The 26,345-nt window shown below is 37.5% G+C and overlaps 1 protein-coding gene across 1 annotated transcript in view; it reads right to left on the minus strand.

The window, feature by feature from the left end:
- The window catches only part of Herpud2 (HERPUD family member 2), a 38,918-nt gene that overhangs the window by 5,348 nt on the left and 7,225 nt on the right, over positions 1-26,345 (minus strand). The window contains exons 2-5 of the mRNA XM_005078505.4: positions 20,992-21,069; positions 18,343-18,456; positions 15,344-15,495; positions 172-294 (exon numbers count right to left, since the gene is read on the minus strand). Of these exons, the coding sequence (XP_005078562.1) occupies positions 172-294; positions 15,344-15,495; positions 18,343-18,456; positions 20,992-21,069 (467 nt within the window). The remainder of the gene's footprint in view (positions 1-171; positions 295-15,343; positions 15,496-18,342; positions 18,457-20,991; positions 21,070-26,345) is intronic.

A 26,345-nucleotide genomic window follows, 5' to 3' on the forward strand; every position in this document is an offset into this window, starting at 1 on the left:
TAATCTGAAATAAGTATCTTCTGAGAAGTTTATAAATTCATAGTCAGTAATTATGAAGCAACCATGTAATGACACAACAAATGCAATCCCAAATCAACTGAGTCAGGGTAAGAGAACAAACACTAAGCCTATTAACAGAGCAGCTACAACAGTGAACTCAGACAGACTTACTATTGCATATAATACTGGTGAGCATACATCTGCTGCCACCACAGCATCTGCAGTGGGCTGAGAGCAGGGTACACTGGGAACCCGGGTGGCACAGCTTGCCCAGGAAACTGGTGGTCCACATTTCTGCAATAAAGAATAAATGAAGCCTTTTAATGTGTCACAAGCTAAAAAAAGTTCCTTGAACTTATTTATGAACTGTAAGTCAATCACTGATAGAGTATCTTTAAGTCTTACTGAAAAGATACTGATTTCCAACATTCTTTAAATAACACACTATATCTTACCTAAGTTGATCCTGGACCCAATATATAGACAAAATAAGTCATCTACAAAATATGGAACAAGAGTGGACAAAGCCAAAAATACTTTGATGTTTAAGCACATTCTCTTGTAGAATCAAAGCTATAAAATAAACTCCAAGACATATTATTTTGAATAATATGTCACAGTCAAGTAGTAAAAGTCTATTAAAGATACAGCAGACATAATTTAAAATACAAATATTTCAAGTGTAAACTGTGTTTTAAAGAGCCAACATACTTCTGAATTTTTACTTTATTTTTTCAAGACAGGGCTCCTCTGTACCTTTGGAGCCTGTCCTAGAACTAGCTCTTGTAGTCCAGGCTGGCCTCAAACTTACAAGAGATCCACCTGCCTCTGCCTCCTGAGTGCTGGGATTAAAGGCATGTGCTACCACCACCAAGCTTCTTCTGAATTTTTTAAAATTCTATTAATTCAGTAGAACCTGCCATTAACTTCCTTGTTCTTCAGTTTCCCTAATTTTGGGGAATTTTATGAAATGGAATTCACAAAACGTTGTTACTCTGTATTCAGCAAACACTAGTGCTGTGACTTGAATGCAAAATGTCCCAGGCAGACTCATGTGTTTGAACACTTGGTCCTCAGCTGGTGGCACTGTTTTAGAAAATTATGGAACCCTTAGAAGATGCACTCTTGCTTGAGAGAGTTAAATTGGGGTGGGTGTTTAATAGTCCAGCCCCATTTCCTGTACTTCCTGTGTTTCTTGACTGACTGTGACCAACTAACTACCCCACGCTTGAAACCATTACTTCCCCACAATGATGTGCTGTATCCCTTCAACTGTAAGCCAAATCAAACCCCTCCCCACTAAATTGCTTGTCAAACACTTGGTCCTAACAATGAAGTAAGTTACAATGAGCCAGCTTTGCTTTTATTAACCACTTCTTAAATAAGACTGTAACTCCAAAATACATAATCAAAGACTTAGCAATAAAATGGCTCCTAATGACATTCTGCTGTACTCGTAGACCAGTGCCTTGCTCAACCATCCTCAGCAAAGTTTCCTCCAGCAGTAGATGGGAACAAACACTGACATCCACAACAAACTACAGTGAGAGACCAGGGCACTCAGCCCTAAATGGGATGTCTCCATCAAATCCCTCTGCTTCCGGGCTCAGGGAACTCTACAGAAGAGGAGGTAGAAAGACTGTAAGACCTAGAGAGGATGAAGGTCACCAAGGAAACAAGGTCTTACAAACACACCAGGCGTGACATACACATGAACTCACTCACAGCGCCCCTACCTGGTTCTAAGCCAAATAAGGTTCCAGCGCTGGGAGGCAAAGTGGACACAAGTCCCCATTCCTAACCCAGAAGTTATCTTCTCATAACCACTCAGTGAAGAACTAGTTTTCTCTACTGGGGTCTCACTGGGTATTCAAACAACTTCTTAATTCCAGGCACCAGCACAGCAGTAGAGTGCCAACACAAAACAAACCCAATGGTATTTTTGGAGGTTCCTTGTTTCATAATGCTTTGTCTTGGCATTATTTTTAATTTTTTCTTTCTTTTTTTCCCTTATATATTGTAGATTCTAGCATGTCTTTATAGAATTTTTTGTGTGTTAATGTATGAGTACCTGCATCTCTGTGTTTCTTGTGCCTTTTCTTCGGCTTTTTTTCTTCTGATAGTTTGTTTGCTTCATCCTATTCCAGTTGGTTGGTTCTTATTTTATCTTTTACTTTTTTAGTATTATTATGTCTATTTGTATTCTAATGACACAGAAAAAGAAAGACATGTAGATTGGGGGGGAGGGGTTGGAAGAAGAGAAACTGTGACCAGAATATATTGTATGTATTGTATGCTCCAGGGGACCAGACTGCCTCTTTTGGTCTCCATGCACACACTCACACAGCCTTACACACACACACACAAGTAAATAAACATTATTTAATCTTTTCTTAAAATAAATTATTTATTTTTATTTTATGTGTATTGGTGTTTTGCCTGTATATGTATCTATGTGAGTGGTTGGATCCCCTGGAACTGGAGTTACAGACAGTTGTTAGCTGCAATGTGGGTACTGAGAACTGAACTCGGGTCTTCTGGAAAAGCAGCCAGTGATCTTAATCACTAACCAATCTTTCTAGCCCACATTATTTAATCTTAACAAACAAACGAAAACCAACCAAACTGAAAAGCAATCATGGGCTGCCCAGATGGCTCAGCCAGTAAAGACTTTTACATACACACAATCAAAATACAGAAATAAAATCTTTTTTTAAATGGAAAAAATATATTGTATGAAAATTATAAATATATTTTCAATTTTAAAATAGACTTAGAGATATTTGAATAAAACGAAACAACTATGGAGTACATACCAAGTAAATACAACATTTGTAAATATGTTGTCTTTTTATTTGTTTGCGCATGTGTGTATATGTGTATGCACATCTGTTCATGTAGCATGTACGTATGTGAAGGTGCACTAGCATGTGTGTGTATGAGAATGTAGAGGTCAAAGGCCAATGTTGAGTGCCTTCCTCTATTGCTGTCTACCTCACTTTTTTGGGAAAGGGTCTTTCACTGAGCCTGGAGTTTACCAATTCCTCTAGAATGGCTGAGAAGCCAGCTCCAGAGATCTGCTTATCTCTACCACCACCACTCCCAGAGCTGAGCTTACAGACATTAGCACTGTGCCTGGCTTTTATGTAGGTGCAGGTAACCCAACCCAACTTTCTCAGGCCTGAAAGCTATAGACTTTTTAAGAGAGGCTACTTTTTCTTTTTTTACTTTTTCTTCCCTTGATCTTAGAGAAAATCCAGTGTTCTCATTCTGAAATTGATACAATAAATATGGTTAAAACTGTATTTCTTATTAATGGTAGAAATTTATGGAGCTCTATTTCCAAGTGGATACCCTGCATTAGTATTAGAATAGTAATACTAATAAAACTTAAAATATGCCCATAACAGTTTAGCCTTCCAAAACTTTTCTAACTCAGCTCTCTTCAGTCAACAATCCCTAATATATGAGTAGTCTTTATTTAGAATATAAATGTGTCATGGTGTGCTGTATTTAGAATATAATGTTACTTATTCTTACCTGGAAAGACCAAACTAATGCCAGGCCAAAGCAAAATTTAACACAGAGAAGCCGAGAATGAAGAGCTGGAGGGTGGAATATTGTTGAGTGCTTGCTGCACAGGTATGAGGATTTTGATTCCCCCTGCCTCCATGTTCAAAGTTGGAAAGAGGTGGGTAGTGTTGGCACATGCCTTTGCAGAGGCAGAGACAGGTGGAATTGCTTTATTTATCCTTGAGCTCTGTGAGTTCAAGGTCAGCCTGATCTACAGAGTGAGCTCCAAAACAGCCAGGGCTACACAGAGAAAACTCTGTCTTAGGGGGTTTATAAAAGCTGAGAATGGTAGTGAATGTGTGTCAAAACCAGAGAGGCAGAGACAAGTGGATCCCTGGCGTTCTCTGGCCATTCCTAGGTCTCACTGAGAGAGACCTGTCTGAAAAATCAAGGTGGGTGGATCCTGACAAGCAACACATGAAGCTGTCCTCCAGCCTCCACATTTGTGTATACACACACAGTCTAGAACAGAAGACAATCATTAAACATATACTGCCAAAATAAGCGAATTTCCCTAAGATGACCCTGACATTCTGAAGATGGAACGAATATTGGGAAGGGGGGGGTTCTAAGATATTTATTTAGAGAGAGCAATCACTTACATTAGAAGCCGGGTCAGCATGCTATGGTCTCCGAGCCTCGGCCAGGATCCAAGAGAGAGGGAGAGCCCACCCTGTATGTTCCTTCTTTTATCCCTGATTCTCCCACGTGCCCATGACCACACCCCAAGGGAGCGTGGTCAATGCTGTGGGTACATGATTTTTCCCTACAACATTCTATTCCCTATTTCTCTAATACATTATGAAACATGACTAAACTATGTAATCATTAAAATACATCCTGGGCTCAGGCTAGCATGTTTACTAATGTTTAGATAAGCAGTTTACCACTCTCCAGGAAACAAGGGAAAAAAAGAACTCAAGCTTGATACAAAATCACTACTGAAACCTACAATAGAAAAATTAATCAAAGACACAACTGTGGTGACCTGAATGAGAGTGGCCCTACAGACTCACATATTTGTAAGCTTAGTACCCAGTTGGTGAACTGTTGAGAAAGTTGGAAGGTGTGGCCTTGTTTGAGTAGGAGTGACCTTGCTGAAGGAAGTGTATCTTTGTGGGTAGGCATTGAGATTTTAAAAGCCCATGCCAGGTCCAGTAGCTCTCGGGCTGTTGCCTGTAGATAAGGATGTAAGCTCTCAGTTACTGCACCAGCACCATGCCTGCTGCCAACACGGTTTCAACATAATGATAATGGACTCTGAAACTGTAAGCAAACCCCCAATTAAATACTTTGTTTTTTTTAATGATGTATCTATTTTTATTTTAAATGCACTGGTGTTTTACCTGCTGTCATGTGTGTGTGAGGGTGTCAGATACCCTGGAACCAGAACTACAGGCAGGTGTGAGCTGCGTTATGGGTGATGGGAAGTAACCTGGGTCCTCCAGATAAGCAGCCAGTGCTCTTAACCACTGAGCCACCTCTCCAGCCCCTTAAATCCTTTCTTTCATGAGAGTTCCCTTGGTCATGATGTCTCTTCACAACAGAAACCCTAACTAAGACAATAATTTAATATATTTTGGATACTACACCACTAAGTAACAAGTAAAAGAAAAATTCTACTTTTGTGATTATTAAATTGCTGATGGAGGGGAAGGAGTTCTAAAAGCTTTCACCTTTTCCATATATTCTAAAATAAAGTGTTGAGTTAAGTCACAGATTATGCAGAAGAAACTGGCAGCCTAGAAAAAAGCAGTTTTTAATAGTCATTAATGTCTTTTACATACAAAGAATTCCCAGAAACAAGAATTATCATTAGGACACCAAATATAAACTAAATCAATGATAGCTTTTGTTTGAAAACACTAAATAAAAATATCTAGTAATATTCCATACCTGTTGATCTCTAGCAGCGCGCGCGCACACACACACACGCACACACACACACACACACAGCTAATATTGAAAAAGAGCACATGTGAAATCATCCCTTTCATTGCTAGTGACACCATGAACTGAAATAAACTTTTACAGAACAATTTCTAAAAAGTAAATATGTTCCTTATCTATTTGGCTAAGTAATTCTGCTTCTGAAAATTAGCTTACAGAAGTAACAGATGTGAAAACAAAAACAAAACTTCACCTTTGTCATTGCACACAGTTGCTCTGCAGCCTCCTAACTCTCCCAGCACCCTTCCCCACTAAAAGAAACACAGGGACACTATGATGACAGGTCGCTGTAGAGGACCTTGGCACTCACCTCCATGTTGAAACTGGTCCTAATTTCTGTCTGAGGGTGTTTGCTCTCTCACCTATCTACTCTGACCCATCTGTACTTCTAGGAATCCATCCAAAATATGAGAAACAAAATATAACAACAAAAAAAGGATACATGCGTAAGTTATCCATCATGCAACTATTTAATAGCAAGGCTGGAAACAATTCAAATATTTGTCAATAAAAGAGTAGGCATAATAATCATGTACTTACTGAATCACTATGTACCTATAAAAATAAATTAGTATCTCTATATGTCTTTAACTGACCTCTTCAATATTTTCTTTAAAAAACAAAATATAGAAAAATATGTATAACATGCTCCTGTTCATGTTAGAATGAGGATATACTTGAGTACACATGTGTAAAAGTAAAAATACATAAGTTTTCTTGAATTTTCCACTAAGAAGCAATGGAAAGATAAATTATAAAATAATGAAGACAATAAAAGAAAAATAAAATATTTTGAGAGAACAGGAAGAAGCAGAATGAAGTACATGTCTTAAAATGTGTCTGAATAGTAGACTCACAACATTTTATACAACTAAGAAAAAAAAGCTGCTCCACAAAGAACTCATGGGCGCAGCTTCCCCGTTACACACAGTGGTACTATCTCAAAGCAGACGCCCTGGGTCTCTGGCTCTTACAGTCTTTCTGCCCATCTTCCACAGTATTTTCTGAGCCCTAATCATAGGGGTTGAATTACAGATGTATCAACTGGGGCTGAGAAGCTATGGTTAGCTGTTCTCTGCATATTGACCAGTTGTAGATTTCTGTAATGGTCTCTATCTATGCAAAAAGCAAAACAAAACAAAACAAAAAACAACAACAAAAAGACAGTTTCTTTGAGGAGAGGTGAATATTAAACTAATCTATGGGTATAATATTTAGAGTAGTTAGAAATTACATTGGTTTAAAATGGTAACAGCAGTAGGTTCTCCTTTAGGGTCCATGTTTTCACCAGCACAGATAATGGGCTAGGTTTACAGTACAGGCATGAATCCCTTCCTACTGAGTGGACCTTAAATTCATTTGGACAGTTGATGGTTACCCCCAAGATATTAGTGTCAGACAGCTTGTCATGCTGATCGCTGTTATGGTTCAGAGGCATTAAAACTGATTAGGGCTACTGACTGCCATTCTTTCTTAGCAGTTTACACTGCATACCTCCTCTGATACTATGAAAGCTGGTTCTCAAGGGGGAGTTTGTAGGTCAGATCTACCACAATTCCAAGTCCTAAGCTCAAAGTGTGTGGTATCTTCAACACTGAACTATTACCTTCAGTTCTGGAAGGTAAGCAGGACAAATGGCAACAGTCTATATTGTTTGGGAGTCTCTCTTGGGTTCTTCTGACTAATAATGAATGGGGGACAGTGTGCCTTGCACTGGGCTTGTTGTTACATAGTCTCTATAACTTCTGGGGGTGGGACATTTCATTTCAGAAAGAGAGTATACCTAAATGGCATACCTTCATCTGAAATAGAGATATCCCCTCATATCTTGAAATTAGCCAAGGTTAGGAGTTTTTACTATCATAGGAACAAGCAAATCGAGGGCCTTAATTTTTCTTCTACTGAACAACTGGTAAGCATTTTCCTATATAAGCACTGGTTATGACTGTAATACTTCACCACTCTAGTGCAACTGAGAGGTCATATGACTATTTCTTTATCCAAATAGTAATAAATGTGACATGCACAAGGCTTTAAATGAGTTTAGGTCTTAGCCTATCCTCTTACATCCCAGAGAATTACTGATCCACCAACAAGAAACACGAAACAGACCTAAAAACTCTACAGCCTAAATTCAGCAGAGCTGTTCTAGGTGTCTAACAGACCTGTGAGCAAGGAAAAAAAAAGTCTTGTTGAACACTACTGACACTGTGAAGTAATATGAAGCAAAAACAAACAATAGAATTTGCCTCCATAGAGGAGTAAACAAATAAATATAATCAAGTAATAAAAAACAGACAGACCAACTGAAAATTTATATAGAGCTGAAAATTTTGCCAACCTGTGTTTTAAATAGTTTGTAAAACAATAAAATTTATGACATTCCAATTAAATGCATACATAGAAAAATATGAAAAGTGCAATTACAAAAACTTCAGGAAGGGTTATTTCTGAGTGGGGTTCACAGATGGGTTTCCAGTTCCAATACAAAACAAAGCTGTTACTAATTCAGAGAGAACTGAAAACAGTTGTCTAATAAAATAGTCAGCAATTTTTGGAGTTAAATAACTGTAACAGCACAACAGATGAGTCTAAAAACAGTCTGTAAGTTATTGTAAATAGGATTTTGTTAACCACTATAGGGAGAGCATGTTCTTCTGTGTCCTTCTCATGTTTTCCCAAGAGCAAAGGGAGTGCTAAACATCAGCCTCAGGATTTCTACAAGTCCAGTTCCCATGTCTGGTGAAGGTGGCAGGCTCCTGAGAACCACCAAAACCCAGGAAGTAAGACACAGAAACCTGCAACATTAGCAAGCACACTAGCGACAGAGAATGCTTGCCTCTGTGGTGGACAACTGCAGACTAGCTATGTACTGCAGTACTGGAGTTGGGGAAAGGAGGGCAGAGCTTTTATTTTGGTATTAAATTTTCCAAAGTCACTAAATCACTGCTCCTGCACATTTAAGGGTAGGGCTATGTTAATGTTGACCAAAAGAGAAGTGAAGTCTTCATAAGTAAAAAATGACAGTATATCACTGTTAAATTAGAAAATCTATTTATTGAACTTCTTCATCAGTTGCTTTGTGAATCACAAAGTACTCTCTCCAAATAGAAAGTCTTATTTTTGAGTGTTGGTATTCATTCTTTTCAGTGTTTCAGAATATTAGGCATGCTTGCTGAATATGCAACATTCACCTAAAACAATGAATTTTTGAGTTATTGCTAGTATATCACCATGTGCCTGTTACTGTTACTTTACATGCATTATTAGCCCACATAGAAATCCTATAAGGTAATTCCTATCACCCCCAGGTAAGGAGCAGGCTAAACACAGCAGAGAAGAGACCAATCAAACTAGTGAATGAGCAGCTAGGATTTAAGCCTAGGCAGTAGGCAGTGTGACTTGAAATCTGTGCAGTCAGCAAACTACACCACCCTTCTAGTTATAAATATTACATATTCATCTAGAAATACATTCCCTAAATGAATCCCAAATCTATGCAGTTCTGTTACTATTTTAACATTCACTTTAGAAAAACAAACACAACACCTGAAGAAACCTGATACAATGGTTGCCACAGCAAGCTTCTTAGAAACCTCCTCTACAGACTCTGAATAACATGAATGTCTGGCACATTCCAAAAAGCCTGGTTTTGCAAGTCTCAGTTCTTAGTAGTCTATCAGACTCACTAATCAGAAACACCTGTGGAGACTTTTAAAAAGAGATTACCAGGCGCGCTCTGAAGAGTTGGTTCCACTGTTACAAGCACTTTTTGCTCTCTCGGAGGACTCGGATTTGACTATGAGCACCTATGTGGAGGCTCACAACTGTCCCTAACTCCAGTTCCACAGAATCCAATACATGCAGGCAAAAAGACTCATACATATAAAATAAAATTAAATGTAAAACAGTGATTGCCAGGCTCAGCAGATAAAATGCTTACCACCCCCTGCAGCAACCCGGTGACCTGGGTTGAGGTCCTTGGAACCCAGAAAAGGTGGAAGGAGAGAAATGACTCCATAAAGTTGTCCTCTAACCTCCAACCCCAAACACATAATTAGTAATAATAATAATATTTCTAAACTCCAGATTGCTAAACTCTACATTCTTGGCAGTACACTGTTCCTCACCCATCACTCTTCAGAAGATTAAATGAAATAGTTCTATTGTGAGAATGAGTAAAACAGAAAAGGGACTGTTAGACAGCTCAGTGGGTAAGAGTGCCTATTGCAGAACTCACTGAATAGAAGGAAAGAAAAGAACTGACTCCTGCAAGTTGTCTTCTGACCCCACACAAATGCCCCCCATTCTCTCTCCTTCTTACACAAAATGAATAAAAATGAAAACATTGTTACCCAGAGGCTTGTTATTCAAAGTGGGCCCCGCACTACAAGCATCAGTACCACCAGCCCTTGTTAACAAGGTTCTATCAGACCTACTAAATCAAAACCCACAGATTAACAAATTCTCCAGGTGATTGATTAGCAGGAGCATTAAAGATTTAAATTGATACCCTGATGATTCAGATATATGACAAACTTTCTAAAAAGCACTTTAACCCTACAATTCTCTACGTAACTATAAAAGCAGGTACATAAATAAATGTCAAGCCCAGCTCCTGGCATGGTCAAGTAAATACTCCCCAGGCTTGGAGCACACAGTCCAGTCCGAAGTTCCTTCATCCTACCAGATCCCAGCATATACACAAAAGAGTAGATGGGGAGAGATCATCAATATCATGGCTGAAATCAGGAAAATAGAAATAAAAGATAAATAAATACAAAGAATCAATGAAATAGAGAATTGGATGGTTGAAAAGATAAGATTGACAAAACCCTTAACCAAATTAACCAGAAGAAAAAAGAGGAGACATTATAACATATCAACTGTACTGGCTGGTTTTGTGTCAATTTGACACACGCTAGAGTCATCAGAGAGGAAGGAGCCTCAGCTGAGGAAATGCCTTCATGAGACATAGCTATAAGGCATTTTCTCAATTAGTGATCGGTGGGGGAAGACCCAGTCCATGGTCGGTGGTGCCGACCCTGGGCTTGTGGTCCTGGGTTCTATAAGAGAAAGCCAGCAGAAGCAAGTCAGCAAACAGCACCCCTCCATGGCCTCTACATCAGCTCCAGCCTCCAGGTTCCAGTCCTGTTTGAGTTCCTCCTGTTCTGACTTTCTTCAGTGATGAAAAGCAATGAGGAAGTGTAAGCCAAATAAACCCTTTCCTCCCCAACTTGCATTTTGGTGATGGTGTTTCATCAAAGTAGTATCTTAATCCCTAACTAAAACACCAGTGAAATTCATGAAATTATAAAGACATACTTTAAAGGCTATATTCCATGAAATTGGGAAATCTAAAAGAAACAGACAAATTCCTATATGGATACAATATATTAACACATTAAAATTAAGCCAAGATTAAATAATTTACAAAGATCCATAATCAGCAATGAGATTGGAAAGGTAATAACAACCCCACACACAAACCAACAACAATGACAAAAAAAAAGGCTATGAAAAACTCTGATAACTTCAAAGAATTAAGACCAATGTTACTCAAATTGTTCTGTCAAATAGAAAAGGAAGGTCCCAAAATGTTTTTGTGAAGTCAATATTACCCTGATATCAAAACCAGTTAAAGACACCAAAACAAACAAACAAATAAATAAAATTACAGATAGATCTCTCTAATGAACACAGATGCAGAATTTCTCATTAAAATACTGGCAGGTAATATTCAGGCTCATAACAAAAAGATCATTTACCAACATCTCTTTATGATAAATGTCAAAGTGAATCTAGAGACAAAGTATAATTCAACATAATAAGATCTATACAACAAACCTATAGTCAACATCATGCTAAATAGAGAAAACTTTAAGTGTTCCAACTAAGAAAAGGACTAAGGCAGGAGTGTCTGCTCTCTCATTCCTATTCAATATAGTAGTTGAAGTCTTAGCTAGAGCAAAAAGACAAGAGAATGAAATAAAAGAGATGAAAATAAGAAGAGATAATATGATAATCATGATAGGATCCTCAAAAGAAGAAATCCTATTTAAATGAAGTGGCAGCAACAAAATTAGCATATAAAGATCAGGAGCCTTCATATATACCCATGACAAAAAGACTGAAAAAGAAATCGGGGAACTAATCCTATTCACATTGGTAATAAAAGGCAGGAGGAAAAACCTAAACAAGGCAAATAAAGGCCTCTACAAGGAAAATTAAGATACTGAAGAAAGAAAATGAAGCAGATAATACAACACAAAAATACCTTATGCTCATGGATTCAAAGAATTAATACTGTGAAAATAACCATCCTACCAAAGCTTACCTATAGACTTAATGATCCCAATTGAAATTCCAACATCATTCTTCACAAACAGAAAAAGAATACAAAATTTTATATAGAGGCACAGAAGGCCAAAGCAATCCTGAATAAGAAGAATACAGAAAATATCATATGGGAGTCAAATCATTCTACAGAGCTATAATAACAAAAATAGCATGTACTGTCACAAGTTCTATTCAAAGGAATAGAACTGAGATTCCCTGATAAAAGTCTACAAAACTAAGTTACCTGGGTTTTTGTGTAAGAGATGCCATAAGTATACATTAGAAAATAGGACAGCATCTTCAACACATGGTGCTGGGAAGGCTGAGTTTCAACATACAGAGAAATGAAATTAGATTTTTATCTCTTGCCACACATAAAACTCAACTCCAAATGAATCAAGGACTTCAATATAAGACCAGCTACCTGAAACCACTGAAAAGTTCAACTCACAAGTACAGACACACACTTTTTGAATCACACCTAGTATCACAGGAAACAAAACCAACAAGCAACAGATGGGACATGGTAAAACTAAAAGCTTCATTATAGCAAAGATAACTTAAGACAAATGAATCCACAGCACACAGAACAGGAGAAAATCTTTGCCAGCTGTTCATCAACAGAGAATTAGTGTCTAGAATATACAAAAACAAAAAGTCTTTAAACATTAAGAAAATAAACAATCCAGTTTTCAAAAACTAGCTATACAACTAAACAAAATTTTCAAAAGAAATACAAATGTTTAGGAAACACAAGAGTACTCAACTTCCTTAGACATCAGGGAAATGAAGATTAAATCACTTTAAGAATCCACCTCGCTGGGCAGTGGTGGCGCACGCCTTTAATCCCAGCACTCGGGAGGCAGAGGCAGGTGGATCTCTGTGAGTTCGAGGCCAGGCTGGACCGATAGCCTCCAAAACAATACAGAGAAACCCTGTCTCCTAAAAACCAAAAAAAAAAAAAAAAAAAAAAAGAATCCACCTCACTCCAATGAGAATGGCCAACATCAGGAACACAGTAGGACAATAATTGCTGGGATGGATTTGGTGAATAGGGACTCTTAGAGTTGGTAGGGACATAAACCAATGCAGCCACCTTGGAAATCAGTCTAGTGGTCCTCAAAACAGTTGAAATGACATTGCCCAATGACCCAGCCACACTACTCTTAGACTCAAAGAACTGTTTCCCCTAATACAGAGACACATTAACAATCTAAATGTCCATCAGAAGGCAAATGAATAAGGAAAATGTGATACGTATACACAATGGGATATTACTCAGTTGTAAAGAAAAATTAAAACATGAAATTTGTAGGTATGTCTGGAACTAGAAAAAATTACACTCAATGGAGTAACTCGGGCCCAGAAAGATAATGCCACATGTTCGCTCTCATTTGGAGATCTCTCTGTGTACTTAATTTGGAACACAAGTGGGAGCCAGGGAAGTAGAAAGCAGCCTTGGGAGGGGGGACAATAAGAAAGGAGGGATAATGGAGTACTTGAGGTGGGAGGCTTAAGCAAAGAGAGGTATAAGAGTATGGAGAAAATCAGGGGTGAAAGAGAGGGCTGACCCACAGGAAGAGGATATCAAAAGCCACAGAGGGGCCTACTATCACGAAGCCAACTTTCAGTAACAAGTGGAGAGAATAGTAGGACACGTGTGAAAAAAAATGAGGAACTCTGAATTAAAAGATCAAGCAGGAATGGGGAGGGCTATGGGAAAAGAGGGACAGTAGGTAGGCTAACCAAAACTAAAGATATCTGAAAAAGTACTAAGGAAATCCACTGGTTAGTAAGTTAATTTCAAAATACAACTTAAAAAATAAGACTTCAAATGGCACTACTCTGCATGGACAGACACTGTCTCTCCCAGAAGACAAGGGTTATGAAATTTTCAATACAAAGCATGGCATGCCTCCCTACAAGCTATTGGTCAAGGAGGACCAAGTGGTTCCAAACAACACAAGTTATAGTCACTGCTATTAATTACCACCATAACTACATGATAAGACCCTACTGTTGAAGATACCATGTAAACTGGTTGCAGGACATACAGAAATCAGTCTCTAACTAACCAGGAAACTTCCTCCTTGCTTGACTAGCTTTCATGGTGCCAGAAAGTACTATGCAGGCTGCTGGGGGGCTGAGGCAGAAGACACCAATAGTCTTTTGAACCCTGGACCCTGCATATAATATGGACCTGCCACACAAGCTATGTATATGGGCACAATAGAAGCAGGAGTGTTATGGGTTAGCTAATTGCTTTTTTTTTACTGGATCTGAAGCCTGTTCTACATGAGGGAAGTTTCTGGCCAAAAGCCCATGGCTGCAGAGGTCATAGTCCATAGAGTGGAACTTGCTATTATTTTGCTAAATGATCCCATTGTCAAATTGCCTTCTAAATACTTATTTTTGTACCCAAAGTCCTGGTCTGCTCTTAACCCTGGTCAAAGAAACTTCTGAGTGACCAGCAGTCAACAGAGAGATGCACCCCTGGTCAGAGTACTGAGAGTAAAGTCTGACTGCTCACTCTAGTTGGGACATCTATATTAACGGTAAGACTACAGCAACATCTCAAAAGAGGAGGTAGAAGGAATGTAGGAGCTGGGGGCTGCTATAGAACAGACTTCTGGACATAACACAGCAATAGTACCATGATCTCACAGCAGCTTATGGTTACCTGAACAAGACTTACACAAGACCAACCCAACCAAAAAATCTCTAAGCAAAGCCCCTTAGGAGCTACTGACAGTGGATAGTTGCCGGAGTATGGAGAACCATTCTTTATTGAGGATATGACCATTACTAGGTTTCTCATGCTGCAGTGGACAGTCCCATACTCATGCATGTAACAGGCAGACATTATTTATTTACAAGCACAGATGAATCCCTAACCTCTCCCGAGACAGCAACTCTACCTGAGCCCAATTCAATACTGCAACTACAAGGAAGGAACATCAGAAGGAGGAATTCAGGTCAATACAAGATTAGAGGACCATATTCCATATTACAGAGGTCTATATACATCAGTTCCTGTAGTTCTGCACAGAGCAGTGGGTGAGTTTTTCAAAAAGCAAAACAAGTAACTACATGAAGTTGGGGAAGAGGGCATATTGAGGAACATGGGGGTAAATGATAAGTGGCAAATACCTCACTGTGTAAATGCATGAAGTTTTGAAAATTAAAAAAAATTGAAAACAACTTGTCTATTCACTTAGCCAATCTACTAGATATTGTTGTTATATAATATACTTAGTAGAAGTTTATTGTTACATTTCTTTTAACTTCTCACTTTCAGTAGTTGACTAGTTTTATTTGTTTCATCTGTTTGTGAATAAAGCATGTGGAAAAACTTAAAAAGTAAATAAGCTTCAAATGTACTTTAATAATCAGAAAAATACTACCGTGAAAAAAATCAAATGTTTTTGTGTGTGTGTGAGATTTTTTTGAGGGCCCTAATTATGACTCAACTTTCACTTACCCTTGGATTACATAAGGAAACTGACGACTCTGGGCTGGATCAGTTTGTGCTTGTGGAAGGGTACGCTGCCTCAGTCCTTCTGAAGAACCAGCAACTAATGACAAACTCTCTTGACTGGGGGATGGTGTTGTTGAATCTGAGTGATCTGAATTCTACAACAAATAAAGAGAAAATGTTAGTATGTCTTCCTAAACATGTATTTATGAAATCCCTCTGGAAAAAAAACCCAAAATTTTAGAAACTGATCTGAATTTCATGTCCAATAAAATATACTTAGATTTTAATGAAATGAAGAGTCAGAAAGCCAAGATTGTGATAGTAATATTGTATTTATCAACTAGACAACAGAATAACAACCTACAAAAAAATTACATACTAAGCTATGCAGATTAAACTACAGCAAGCAAAGCTCCTTTCACACTGCTTGGCTCATGGAAAGTGTCTAATAATGCCACTAATTTCTCCTCATTTAAACTGTTACTATATGCCGGATGGCAAATATCTTGTAACAGATGTTGGTAACACTGTCTAAGAGAAGATGAAAAACAAGGACCTAAAATCCCTGCTGTATCTCACATTAACAAAGAACATAACTTTAAGAGTCATTTACAGTCTACATCTCCACTTTCTTGAAAAAACAAGACTGGCCTAGATTTTCAAACTTTTCAATTCTAAACTTTTATCAGTTTACAAATGCCATAAACAATTTTGTTTTTACAAGCCAAAAAGATACCAATCAGAATTGTAATGCTCAGGTTCAAATGTTCCAGTAAGTACAGCTTGGTAAAGTTCCTCAATGAGTAATGGTTAGAAAACAGTTTTTCAAGTGTTGTACATTTTTAAAACATAATTATATTTTATACAGATTATAGTACTCTCATCTTGGAAAGTTAGACGCGTTATTTTTAAATCCTTCTAAGTTTGTTAAAATTGCCACAGCCTCTTGATGGACAGGATGTCTTTTAGTCTATCTTCCTGACTTCTGTCCAGTGAAAAACCACAAGCACACAAGTCTCTGCAAAATGATTTCATTAAGAAGTTACTTCATAATGGGCTGGTGAAACCAGCAGAAACAGCTGACCTGAACAAGGGGAGCTCTTGGAATCCAGACCGACAGCTGGGAGGCCAGCACGGGATTGATCCAGACCGCCCGAATGTGGGTGTCAGTGAAGAGGCCTGGACAACCTATAGGACCCTGGGCAGTAGATCGGTGTTTATCCCTGGCATACAAACGGACTTTGTGTGTCCATACCACAAAGAGGGATGTTCTCTCAGCCTGAATTCTTGGGGGAGGGCCTGAACCCTGCCCTAAATGAAATGACAGACTCTGAATATCCCTCCCCTCTGTGGAAGGGAGTGGGGATAGGATGGGAGGCTGGGAGGGATGGTGAGGGAATGCGGAAGGAGGGGAGGGAGAGGGAGCTGCGACTGACATGTGAAGCAAGCTGTTTTCTAAAAAAAAAAAAAATATATATATATATATATATAAAGAAGTTACATCATGAAAAACAGATACTAAATATTTTATTAAGGAGTCTTGGCTCTTTAGGACAGAACCGAGAAAAGCTATTTTAAAAAACTCATTAAATGGGACATTAAAATATGATATTCATAGCCAGGTGGTGGTGGTGGCACACTTAGGATATATATATTTTCAGAGTATTATGAAATTACAAAAACTATCAGAGGAAAGAAAGATAAGTTTAATTTCCCATAAGTTTTCATGATTTAAAGATTTCAAAGAAGTCTGAAAATAATTTAAACAATCTAATCATAAAAGAATTGCCTATTAAGATAAGAAGTAATTAGTTTTAGAGGAATTAGGATGTGTTGACATATAGGGAGGCTTTTCTATTAATTATACTAAAGAACACCATATCTTTTTTGTTGTTTTTTGGTTTTTCAAGCTAGTAGCTTCTCTGTGCAGCCTTGCCCATCCTGGAACTCACTTTGTAGATTAGGCTGGCCTCAAACTTAGAAATCTACCTGTCTCTGTCTCCTGAGTGCTGGGGTTAATGGTGTGAGTCACAATAGAATGGTTGATTGAATTCTTAACAAGGAAAATACCTTTAGCACAATCAATGTCCCTTGTCTAGCCAAAAAGGATAAAGAAAGCTTCCATAATCTCAATCCTCTCACCCTCAAAGCTTAACTCCTACAAATTTCCAAAACAATTTCAGGTAGAAATGAATACTTAATTATATCAGAGGTAAATATACTAAGTAATTCTCCTCCCCTCTTCATTGTGAATGTATTCCTGAATCCAGTGATTAAAAAACAAAACCACCAAAACAAACAATCATAAAAACCCCACATGTCTTCTGCCAAGTAATTTACTTTAAGTCACTTAGATTTAAATAATTTAAAGTACTTTGAATAAAATATACTACATTTGATACCTTAATATTTCATAAATGTCACTAACCTAAGATCTATATTATAAAACTATATCTCTGTTTCCAGAGTATTTCAGTAACTAAATCTGTAAAGACCTGTCCATTCATCAAATTGTAACTCAGGGTAAACACAGCTTCCAAGTAAAGTAACATTGTATCTCTAAAAACAAATGTTAAATGTATACTCTTAACTTTTCTAAACAATCTGAGTATGATAGCATGGCCTTCTGATTCCAAAAATGAGAAAGTTGAAGCAAAGGGATCAACAGTTGAAGGTCAGCCTCAGATACACAGTGAATTCATGACCAGCAAGCAGGGTTACATGCGATCTCTCTCAAAATATCAAACGATGACCAGAAATAAAACAAAACAAAGCTACAAACCCCGAGTGTTCTGCTTTTCTGTTTGGTTTTTTTTTTTAATTCAGTTTAGCTTGTTTTATTTACATGTTTGATCTTTGCTATGGTAATGACCAAACCAGAGTCTCACATCGCTAGATCAGTGTTGTACTGTGGAATGATAGTCCAGCCCTTCACTTAGTTTTTAGAGGCAGAAAACGAAAATCAGAACAGTTCAATGTTTACTCCTCTCACAGTAACTCACAGAATTGGAGCTGGATGCCAGTGCTTCGTGACTTTCTCTACTGGTGCTGGATTTTGGAGAACTGGGAGGGCTCCGAGCAGTACAGACTAGATGAACCATATGATACTCATCTTGCTAAAATTAAAGAAGATCTTATTAAAAGCAAATTTACAGTTCAAAAAGTCACTAGCTAAGCTGAAATACTGAACAAGACTTAAATTCCTTTCCTTCATAGCCTAGCCATTTTGCTAGTAATAAACTGTCCAATATTTAGAGATAAGTTTGCCATTTCAATACTTTGCAGCCTTCTGGATTCAATATTTTCTCTCCAAGCTTAAAGAATGGTTTAAATACTCAATAATTATTATGTTAATAGTACTTGGCACACATAAACCAGATTTGAAGCAACAAATAGGACAAAATTTTATCTACACAAACTATTATTTCAATATAAAAAATGTATATTGTCTTAATAACAATGAGTCACTTTGAAGTTTCAGATCCACAAACTCTGAATAGTAGAAATACTTCAGTTACTTGAATATATTGATAAAGAAACTCAATCTCATACAACTTAATTTTAGCAAGGTGAAGTACAGTTTTTTACTACTTTCCAAATTAAGTCAACTTTTTTTTTTTTTTTGGTTTCACGAGACAGGGTTTCTCTGTATTGTTTTGGAGGCAAGTCAACATTTTTTTATTCTTTAACATTTATACACAGATATAGAACATATATTTGAGTCATATTCTATAAATTTTCCATATTATTTCCACAACTATGACTGAGAGAAAACGTTCTACATAATGACAAGGTTGGTCTTTTTGCTTTAGTGAGATCACACACACATTTACACAAGACATAAAGCTGGAAAAGATGACAGCAACAGGCAACAATGAAGGAGAGTGATGAGTCAGCATTTTAAAGACCTATGATGAAGAGCAAAATAGTGAAGGGTGGGTGGGCAGGAGTCAAGAAAGATTCCTGATGTGAGAAAGAGAAGACTTGATCCACTACCAGGAACCCAGACTTGTGCTCAGTTCTGAGGTGAATTCAAGAAAGCCAAAGGCAGTCTTAAAGGAACTTTATGATATTGTTAACAAACCAAACTAGTGTATTTGGGCCCAAAGACACACAAACCAATGCAATGGAGTTCAATGATAGACATACATGAAAATATTTGCATAAGACTGAAAAACCTAAACTACAGTTGCTGTCAGCTTCTGAAGAGGGAATACTAAGAATCCAATGTGTATCCCCATAATCCAAGGGTCAAAGGTCATAACAATAATGGTTTATCACAACATCCATTCACCTTCCAGGAATGTATCCATAGAACATCTTATAACTAAACAGTTTGTAGAGTCAATAGCAACATTTTACTGAAAAGAAACCAACTTTAAGAGAAGCAATGCTAAGAAGTGCTTGACATAAGGTCTGCACAGTCTTTTGAGAATATTCATGTGCAGGTTCCAGGCTGTTATTCAGAAAACAACAAACAATAAATACATCTGTGCTTCAAAGAACAGATTGCATAAACAGGGAAAGAAAACAACATTCAGGGTAGCTCACTGATGGAGCTCTTGTCTAAGTAAGTGCAAAGTCCTGGGCATGATCCCAGCACCACCAAAAAAGGTGAAAAAGAAAAATGAATATTTAAGCATATTTTACCATATAATACCATAATGGTGGAAATGTGTAATTATACATTTGTCAAAATCCAGGGTATGCATCACCTAGAGTAGTGACTTTGAGTATGTATAATTTTGAGTGATAATGCTCACTAATCACAACAGATGTACATTAAAGCAGCTATGACAGCTGGGATAGGCTATCCATTAGGGGAACGTAGATGAGAAATCTCTGTGCTTTACACTGCAATATTTTTAAGGTGGACAGATGGTAAAACATTATAGTCATTTGAAATTATGCAACTGAACCATCAGAAGTCACACTGGGAAAGCTAAAACTTCACTTAAGCAGAAGAAATGCATTGGCATTACATTTTATGTTTCCCATAGGTGATATAAACAGAATAAAACAGATCAGGAATATCTGCATTAAAAGTTAAATTAAAAAGCCAAACATGAGGCTGTATTCACAAACAAAAAGTAGCATATCAAGAATAAAAAGTTCTAAATGTAAAAACTTCACAAAGGACAATGAACTAAAAGGCACCTTTAAAATAATTACCACTCAAGTTGATTGTCAAAAAGCTACCTTGAAACGTTCGGCACTGTCTGAGCATCAGCACTTAAATTCTGATAACAGTATGCCACCTAGGCATCATCCTATTGCCTTTCTTGAAATTAAACTCCCAGCTTACACCATTTTTATTAAAAATGGTATATATCCTGATTAAAAACGGTTTAAAGAGATGTTATCAATCTTACACCATTGTAAATACTTCTTTTGGAATACTGACAAGTCAGTCAGTGTTTTCTTCTAAAAGATGAATAAAATATGGACACAAATAACTTCTGAATACAGTAACTTCAGTTTTTCTCAGCTGGGCACACAAAACTGTTAGCCAAGCTATTTCTATGCTCTCCTGTTGTTACCTTCTGACTTACTGTATCTGTTCTGCTACCCACAGAGATTATGAATTCAACTGGCTAGACAAAACTTGTTCACAGTTTCTACTGTTCTCCCTAGGTAGAAGTAGAACTTACTTTTCTGAGAATATCTTTCAGCTGCAGATGGTCAGGAAGCAATCTGCCCGAATACACCAATCTCTGGTCCTTTGTCAGCTAGAAATGAGATACAAGAAAGAATTCAGCTTTTTAAAAACATGACTAAATATGGATTTAAATATTGAGCACAAATAGGTAGAAAACAGATATTTTAAGAACTTTGCATCCTAAGTTCTGCTCAAGGCATTTAAGAGCTGAGCAAATGGCATCATATCTATAATAATAATAATAAAAGCTGCAGATCATCACCATAAAAACATGACAAAGGTAAACTAGAAGTTTATTTTATCAGCTATAAGGTAGTGCTCTTAATTTACAGATTTATTTTCTTCTAAACATAATGATCTTAATTTGAAAGTCATTTAGACTTAATGGCAGGTTAAATTAACTACTTAATTTAGCTTTAACTGTTTCTTCCACTTAAAAATATCTACACATGTTCAAAACAGCAAAAACAGAGAAAAATCAACATGAGTGCATAGGGATTCAGTTATTACCCTTATATGTAACTCATAATAGAAGGTATGTTCTAGTTGGCTCTGTTACACTTTATTTAGTACTTCAAGATAAATCTGCTGAAGTTTATTCTGCTAGTATCACTTAAAATTAGTGTGCTTTGTTAGTCCCCATAGGCCTATTTACAAATGTCCCTTGAATTCCAGGAAAACAATTTATTAGGTATACCAAATGTTAAATCCAAAATCCAATCCAAGCCTTAAAGACAATTTCAAACAAAGTGTATTTTCAGCATGGCTATGACAAAAGTCATATATTTGAAAGTCATAATAGAAATTGCTATGCTGAATGAGATCTATAGTTCAGGCATTCTTAGACACCAACAGACACTAGAAAACAGTTATCCTTCCAAGATGCTTAACGGATAGACATGATTTCAGTATGCCACTTCAAAAATGCAAAGTATAAATTACTATATTTAAATATATATATGTTTTTTTAATACCAACTCTTAAAAACTCTAATCAGCACATAAAAACTGAATAGAGCTCTATATACATTTGGTCTTCATCTCATTTCCTGTCATTTAACCTCCCTCCCTAAAATCCTTAAATTCTGGCTTTTGCTAATGAGATGACCAGTATCTAGAAAGCAAAAGTGTTGGGATGGGGCTTGATATCCAGGGGAACCAGCCCTTGATTAGAGTTGTCACTTCTTATGCCAATCTCCAGAAACAGGGTCCAGTTTGAATTAACCAGTGGTCAGTGGTTTAATCAACCATACCTATTTCCACAAAAATCCAAAAGGATTGAATCCCAAGAGTTTCTGGACAGCTAGCAGGGAAATAATTAACGAGGTTCTGGCATGGCTAGAGAGGGCCTAAAGATTCTCCACCACCCTTAACCCACACTTCACCCTACGCAGCATGCCCAGCTGGCTACCCAGCTCAATCCTTTATCCTGTGTGGAAAATAGGTATTTGAGTTTAAGGCTCATCCAAGAATATTCTGAGCAGCACAATTTAGTCTTGAAGGGCTTAAAAATAAAAATAGAAGGACACAAAGTTGGGTGGCTATGGAAGTGGGAGTGGATCAGGAAAGAGATTTGGGTTAAGTATGACCAGAACGCATATGAAACTCAAAATTTAAAAATAAAATTAATTCCTTTTATTTTTTTAAAGAGTGCATAGAAATTCTCCACCACCTCTTCTCCCGTACTTCATCCTCTGCAGCTTTTTGTGCTGGCTGTTTAGCTGAATCTTTATCCTCTATAGCAAGTAGGTAAGAGTTCTGTGAACCACTCTACCAAAGTAATCAAACCCCAGGAGGGGATCTTAAGAAGCCTGGTAAACCCCTATCTGAAGAAGGAAAGAGAAGGGCAGACCTGCAATGCTTAGATAAGGGGTCTGACAGTGCATCTTCAGAAGGGAACTCAATTAGATGACACCCAGTTGCTATCTTCAGAGAAATCTTCACACATTTTGGTGAGTATAAGTCACAGAAGTATTTTGTATTGAATGCTGTGACACTAGGAGAAAGCAAGTTTCTTAATCTGTAATCTACAGGCAGTGAATGGTAAATATATATGCACAAGTTAGTGCTAAGTAATGAGTCAATACCTCACTAAATGAATCCTGAAGTTCATTTTATAAGTATTGTCGCACTGTAAACCATCGTTTTCACCAAACTAAACATCTAATTAGTAGATACTTGGGCTGTACCATCACTCGGCCTAAAAACAGCTCTTTTGCGTGATTTTTTTTATTTCAATATAAAAATTCTCTGAGAGTGAACAGAATGAAAAGAACCACTACCATGTTAAAGAACTCTCAAGTCCTCAAAGACTGACACTCTACAATTCTTAGTCTACCTTTTCCTCCCTACCCCGAAACCTCACCTCTAGATTAGAGCAAATGTATCTCTTTTCACTTGATTTGGTACAACCTCTAGGGTTTTGTTTTTGCTTTTTAATAACTATAAGACTGCCACATTCAACCATGCAACTCAAATTTCATTTCTTAGAGATGGTTTGAATCCAGATTCAAACAAGAGTCACACAGGAAACTGAATTATGTCTCTTATCTTTTTATTTTTATTTATGTCCTGAGACTAGGGCTCATGTAGCCTAGGTAGGTTCCAAGTTTGCTATACAGTTGCAGATGACCTTATCTTCTCATCCTCCTGTGCCCTATACTGCTGCAAATGAGCTTGAACTTATGGTCCCCTTGTCTGCACTTGGGATTAGAGGTGTGTGACACCATACCATGTCTTGTTATGTGATGCTAGGGATCAAACAAACCCAGGACTTCATAAATGCTAGGCATTTTACCACCTGAGCTACACCCACCAAACATCTGTACTTTCTTTTCATTTTCCCTGTGTATTTCTTTTTTTTTTTTTTTTTTTTTTTGGTTTTTACGAGACAGGGTTTCTCTGTATTGTTTTGGAGGCTGTCGGTCCAGCCTGGCCTCGAACTCACAGAGATCCGCCTGCCTCTGCCTCCTGAGTGCTGGGATTAAAGGCGTGGGCCACCACCGCCCGGCTCCCTGTGTATTTCTGAAAGAAGTTATCTCATCTCTCTTACAGTTATATTCTGTCCTGTTTAGGTCAACTGTATCCTCCCTCCTGGTACCCCATACTGTAGTAATTAGGAGTGGAGGGCTAATTACACTCAGAGTAAGGTTTCTGACAGGAGTACTTTGTAACATAGTTATGTACGTCCTGTACACCAGCACATGTAGATTAGGATGGTGACTTCTAGTGATACTGAACTGGATCAATGGTTCTGATGTTGCCCAACTGATCTGTCCCTTGTAAACTTCCTATCTACCTTATTAATCACCTACCTAGTTACTCCATTCTTTCATTAGGAATAGCAAACTTATTTTTCTAATTTCATAACTCCTGTTTTTAGTATGCTCATTCTAGAACTTTATCTCATTAACTATTTGGTTACTCAGTCTATACAAGGAAAACAACCACAATGTACAAGTACTTCCTTTTGTCAGATTTTAGGGTGACTGCCCAAGCAACCTCCAGAGTGACCAGTAAGGTGCTGATATTTTTTTTTCCTTCAGTGTCATTGTGAGTTCACAGGATTTTATGCTTTTGAATGCTAATACTTTCTTTATCCATTTAATCCTCAGACGGGACCATCTTTGACCATTAGGAATCCCTTAAAGTTTACTCTAGTATCATTGACATGATCTGTGTCTGCTCTAAGTCTCCTTGTTTTCAGACACAAAATGCCTCAGGCTCAGCTTCTAGATTTTCTAATGAGGCCAAGAACTGCCACATTTGAATAGATACAAATAAATGTAGTACTTAAGTACAATAGAATATTATGCATTTGCCAGAAAGAATTTGGAAACTATTTGTGTACTCCTAAGATATTATATACAGGATATACTGAGAAAGCATGGCATGAGAGGCAAGCATAGTTTCCTGCCTTTTATGTAAGAAGGGAAAGAGAACTGAGTATTTGTATAATGAGAAGGAATATAAAATTAAGGGGGAAGAGAACAGGGGACTATTTACTTGACAAGTGCATATACCATTGAGAAATATGACTCCTCCCTCCAGCAACCACTAACTGCCCACAGCTCTTCAGGAAGGAGTGAATCTATGAGCTCCTCCCCGTCCAAGATAGAATACTGATGGGCCCAGTCTTGTGCAGGTAGCCTCTTTTGCTGTGAATCTGTAGTTGACTGGCCGTATCATGTCCAGCAGACAGCCTTTCACACCTCTTTCCATCCTCTGGCCCCTACATTCTTTGTGCCCCTTCTTCCACAATGTGTTCCTGAGCCTTGTAGGGAGAGGTGACATGATGTTCTATTTCAGATTGAACTTGCAACATCTCAAGTTAACTCTTTCCCACTGCAGACAGACGTTCCTCTGACCACGGCTAACAGCACTAATTTATGGTTGTAAACATAAATATTTAAAAGGTAGCTTGACATCGTATACATTTAGAAAAGCAACGGTAGTGGATTCCTTCCCAAGGCCTGTGACCATGTTAGCTGGAGTCTTTCACCAGATTCACAATATAGCATGAATCACTGCTATGCGGGGGCCCCACACCCAATCAGAACTCATGTCACTAGTGCACCAGCAGCATATTTTGCCTGTCAGGTTGGCAGTGTAGCTTCAGGTGAAGCTCATTATTTTGACTGTGTGTCCCTAGAGCTATGTATCTTAGGACAGGGAGGGAAAAACTATAAGAAATCATAGATTTCATTCAAATCATTAGTAGCAATCTTGTGATTAATAATTTGAGATTATAAGTAGTATAAAACAATTTTCAAATAGCATATAAATGCCACCAACAAGTATAGTTTTAAAGGTGAGAGAAGATACAAGTAGGTAAAAACTTGAAATAGAATATATCAGTCTGAATTCTGGGCTTTGTAGTTTGCTCACTGAAGACAAAATTAAGTACTATGAATTCTCAGATTTTTGTCTTTAGGTACCCTTTCAATTAAATGTCAATGAACTGAAAAATGAAGCAAGCCAGGTGATAGTAACTTTCTGCACAACTAGTCGCTTTGACATAATCTATAGCATTAGAGGAAGTACAGAATGTGAGATCTCAAAGTTTAACTTGAACATGTGATATGACTTCAGGTCTTCATTATCTTTTTCCTTGATTGAAAACCCACTTCTCTGGAGGGTGAATATGATCAAACCACACTGAATAAAACCCTCAAGAAACAATCTTAAAAATGGGGGAGGGGAGAAAATCCACTTCTCTATTAAGACAGGTGATGCTAGTGTCTATACCAACTCCCAAATCTTAGTAACTTAACACACTAAAAATGAACTTTCTACTGAACAAATTACATGGTATCTTTAAGTTTAAGAATTACAAAAAGCCGGACAG

The sequence above is a fragment of the Mesocricetus auratus genome, unplaced genomic scaffold (assembly GCF_017639785.1).
Source record: "Mesocricetus auratus isolate SY011 unplaced genomic scaffold, BCM_Maur_2.0 Super-Scaffold_100022, whole genome shotgun sequence".
Taxonomy (NCBI): Eukaryota; Metazoa; Chordata; class Mammalia; order Rodentia; family Cricetidae; genus Mesocricetus; species Mesocricetus auratus.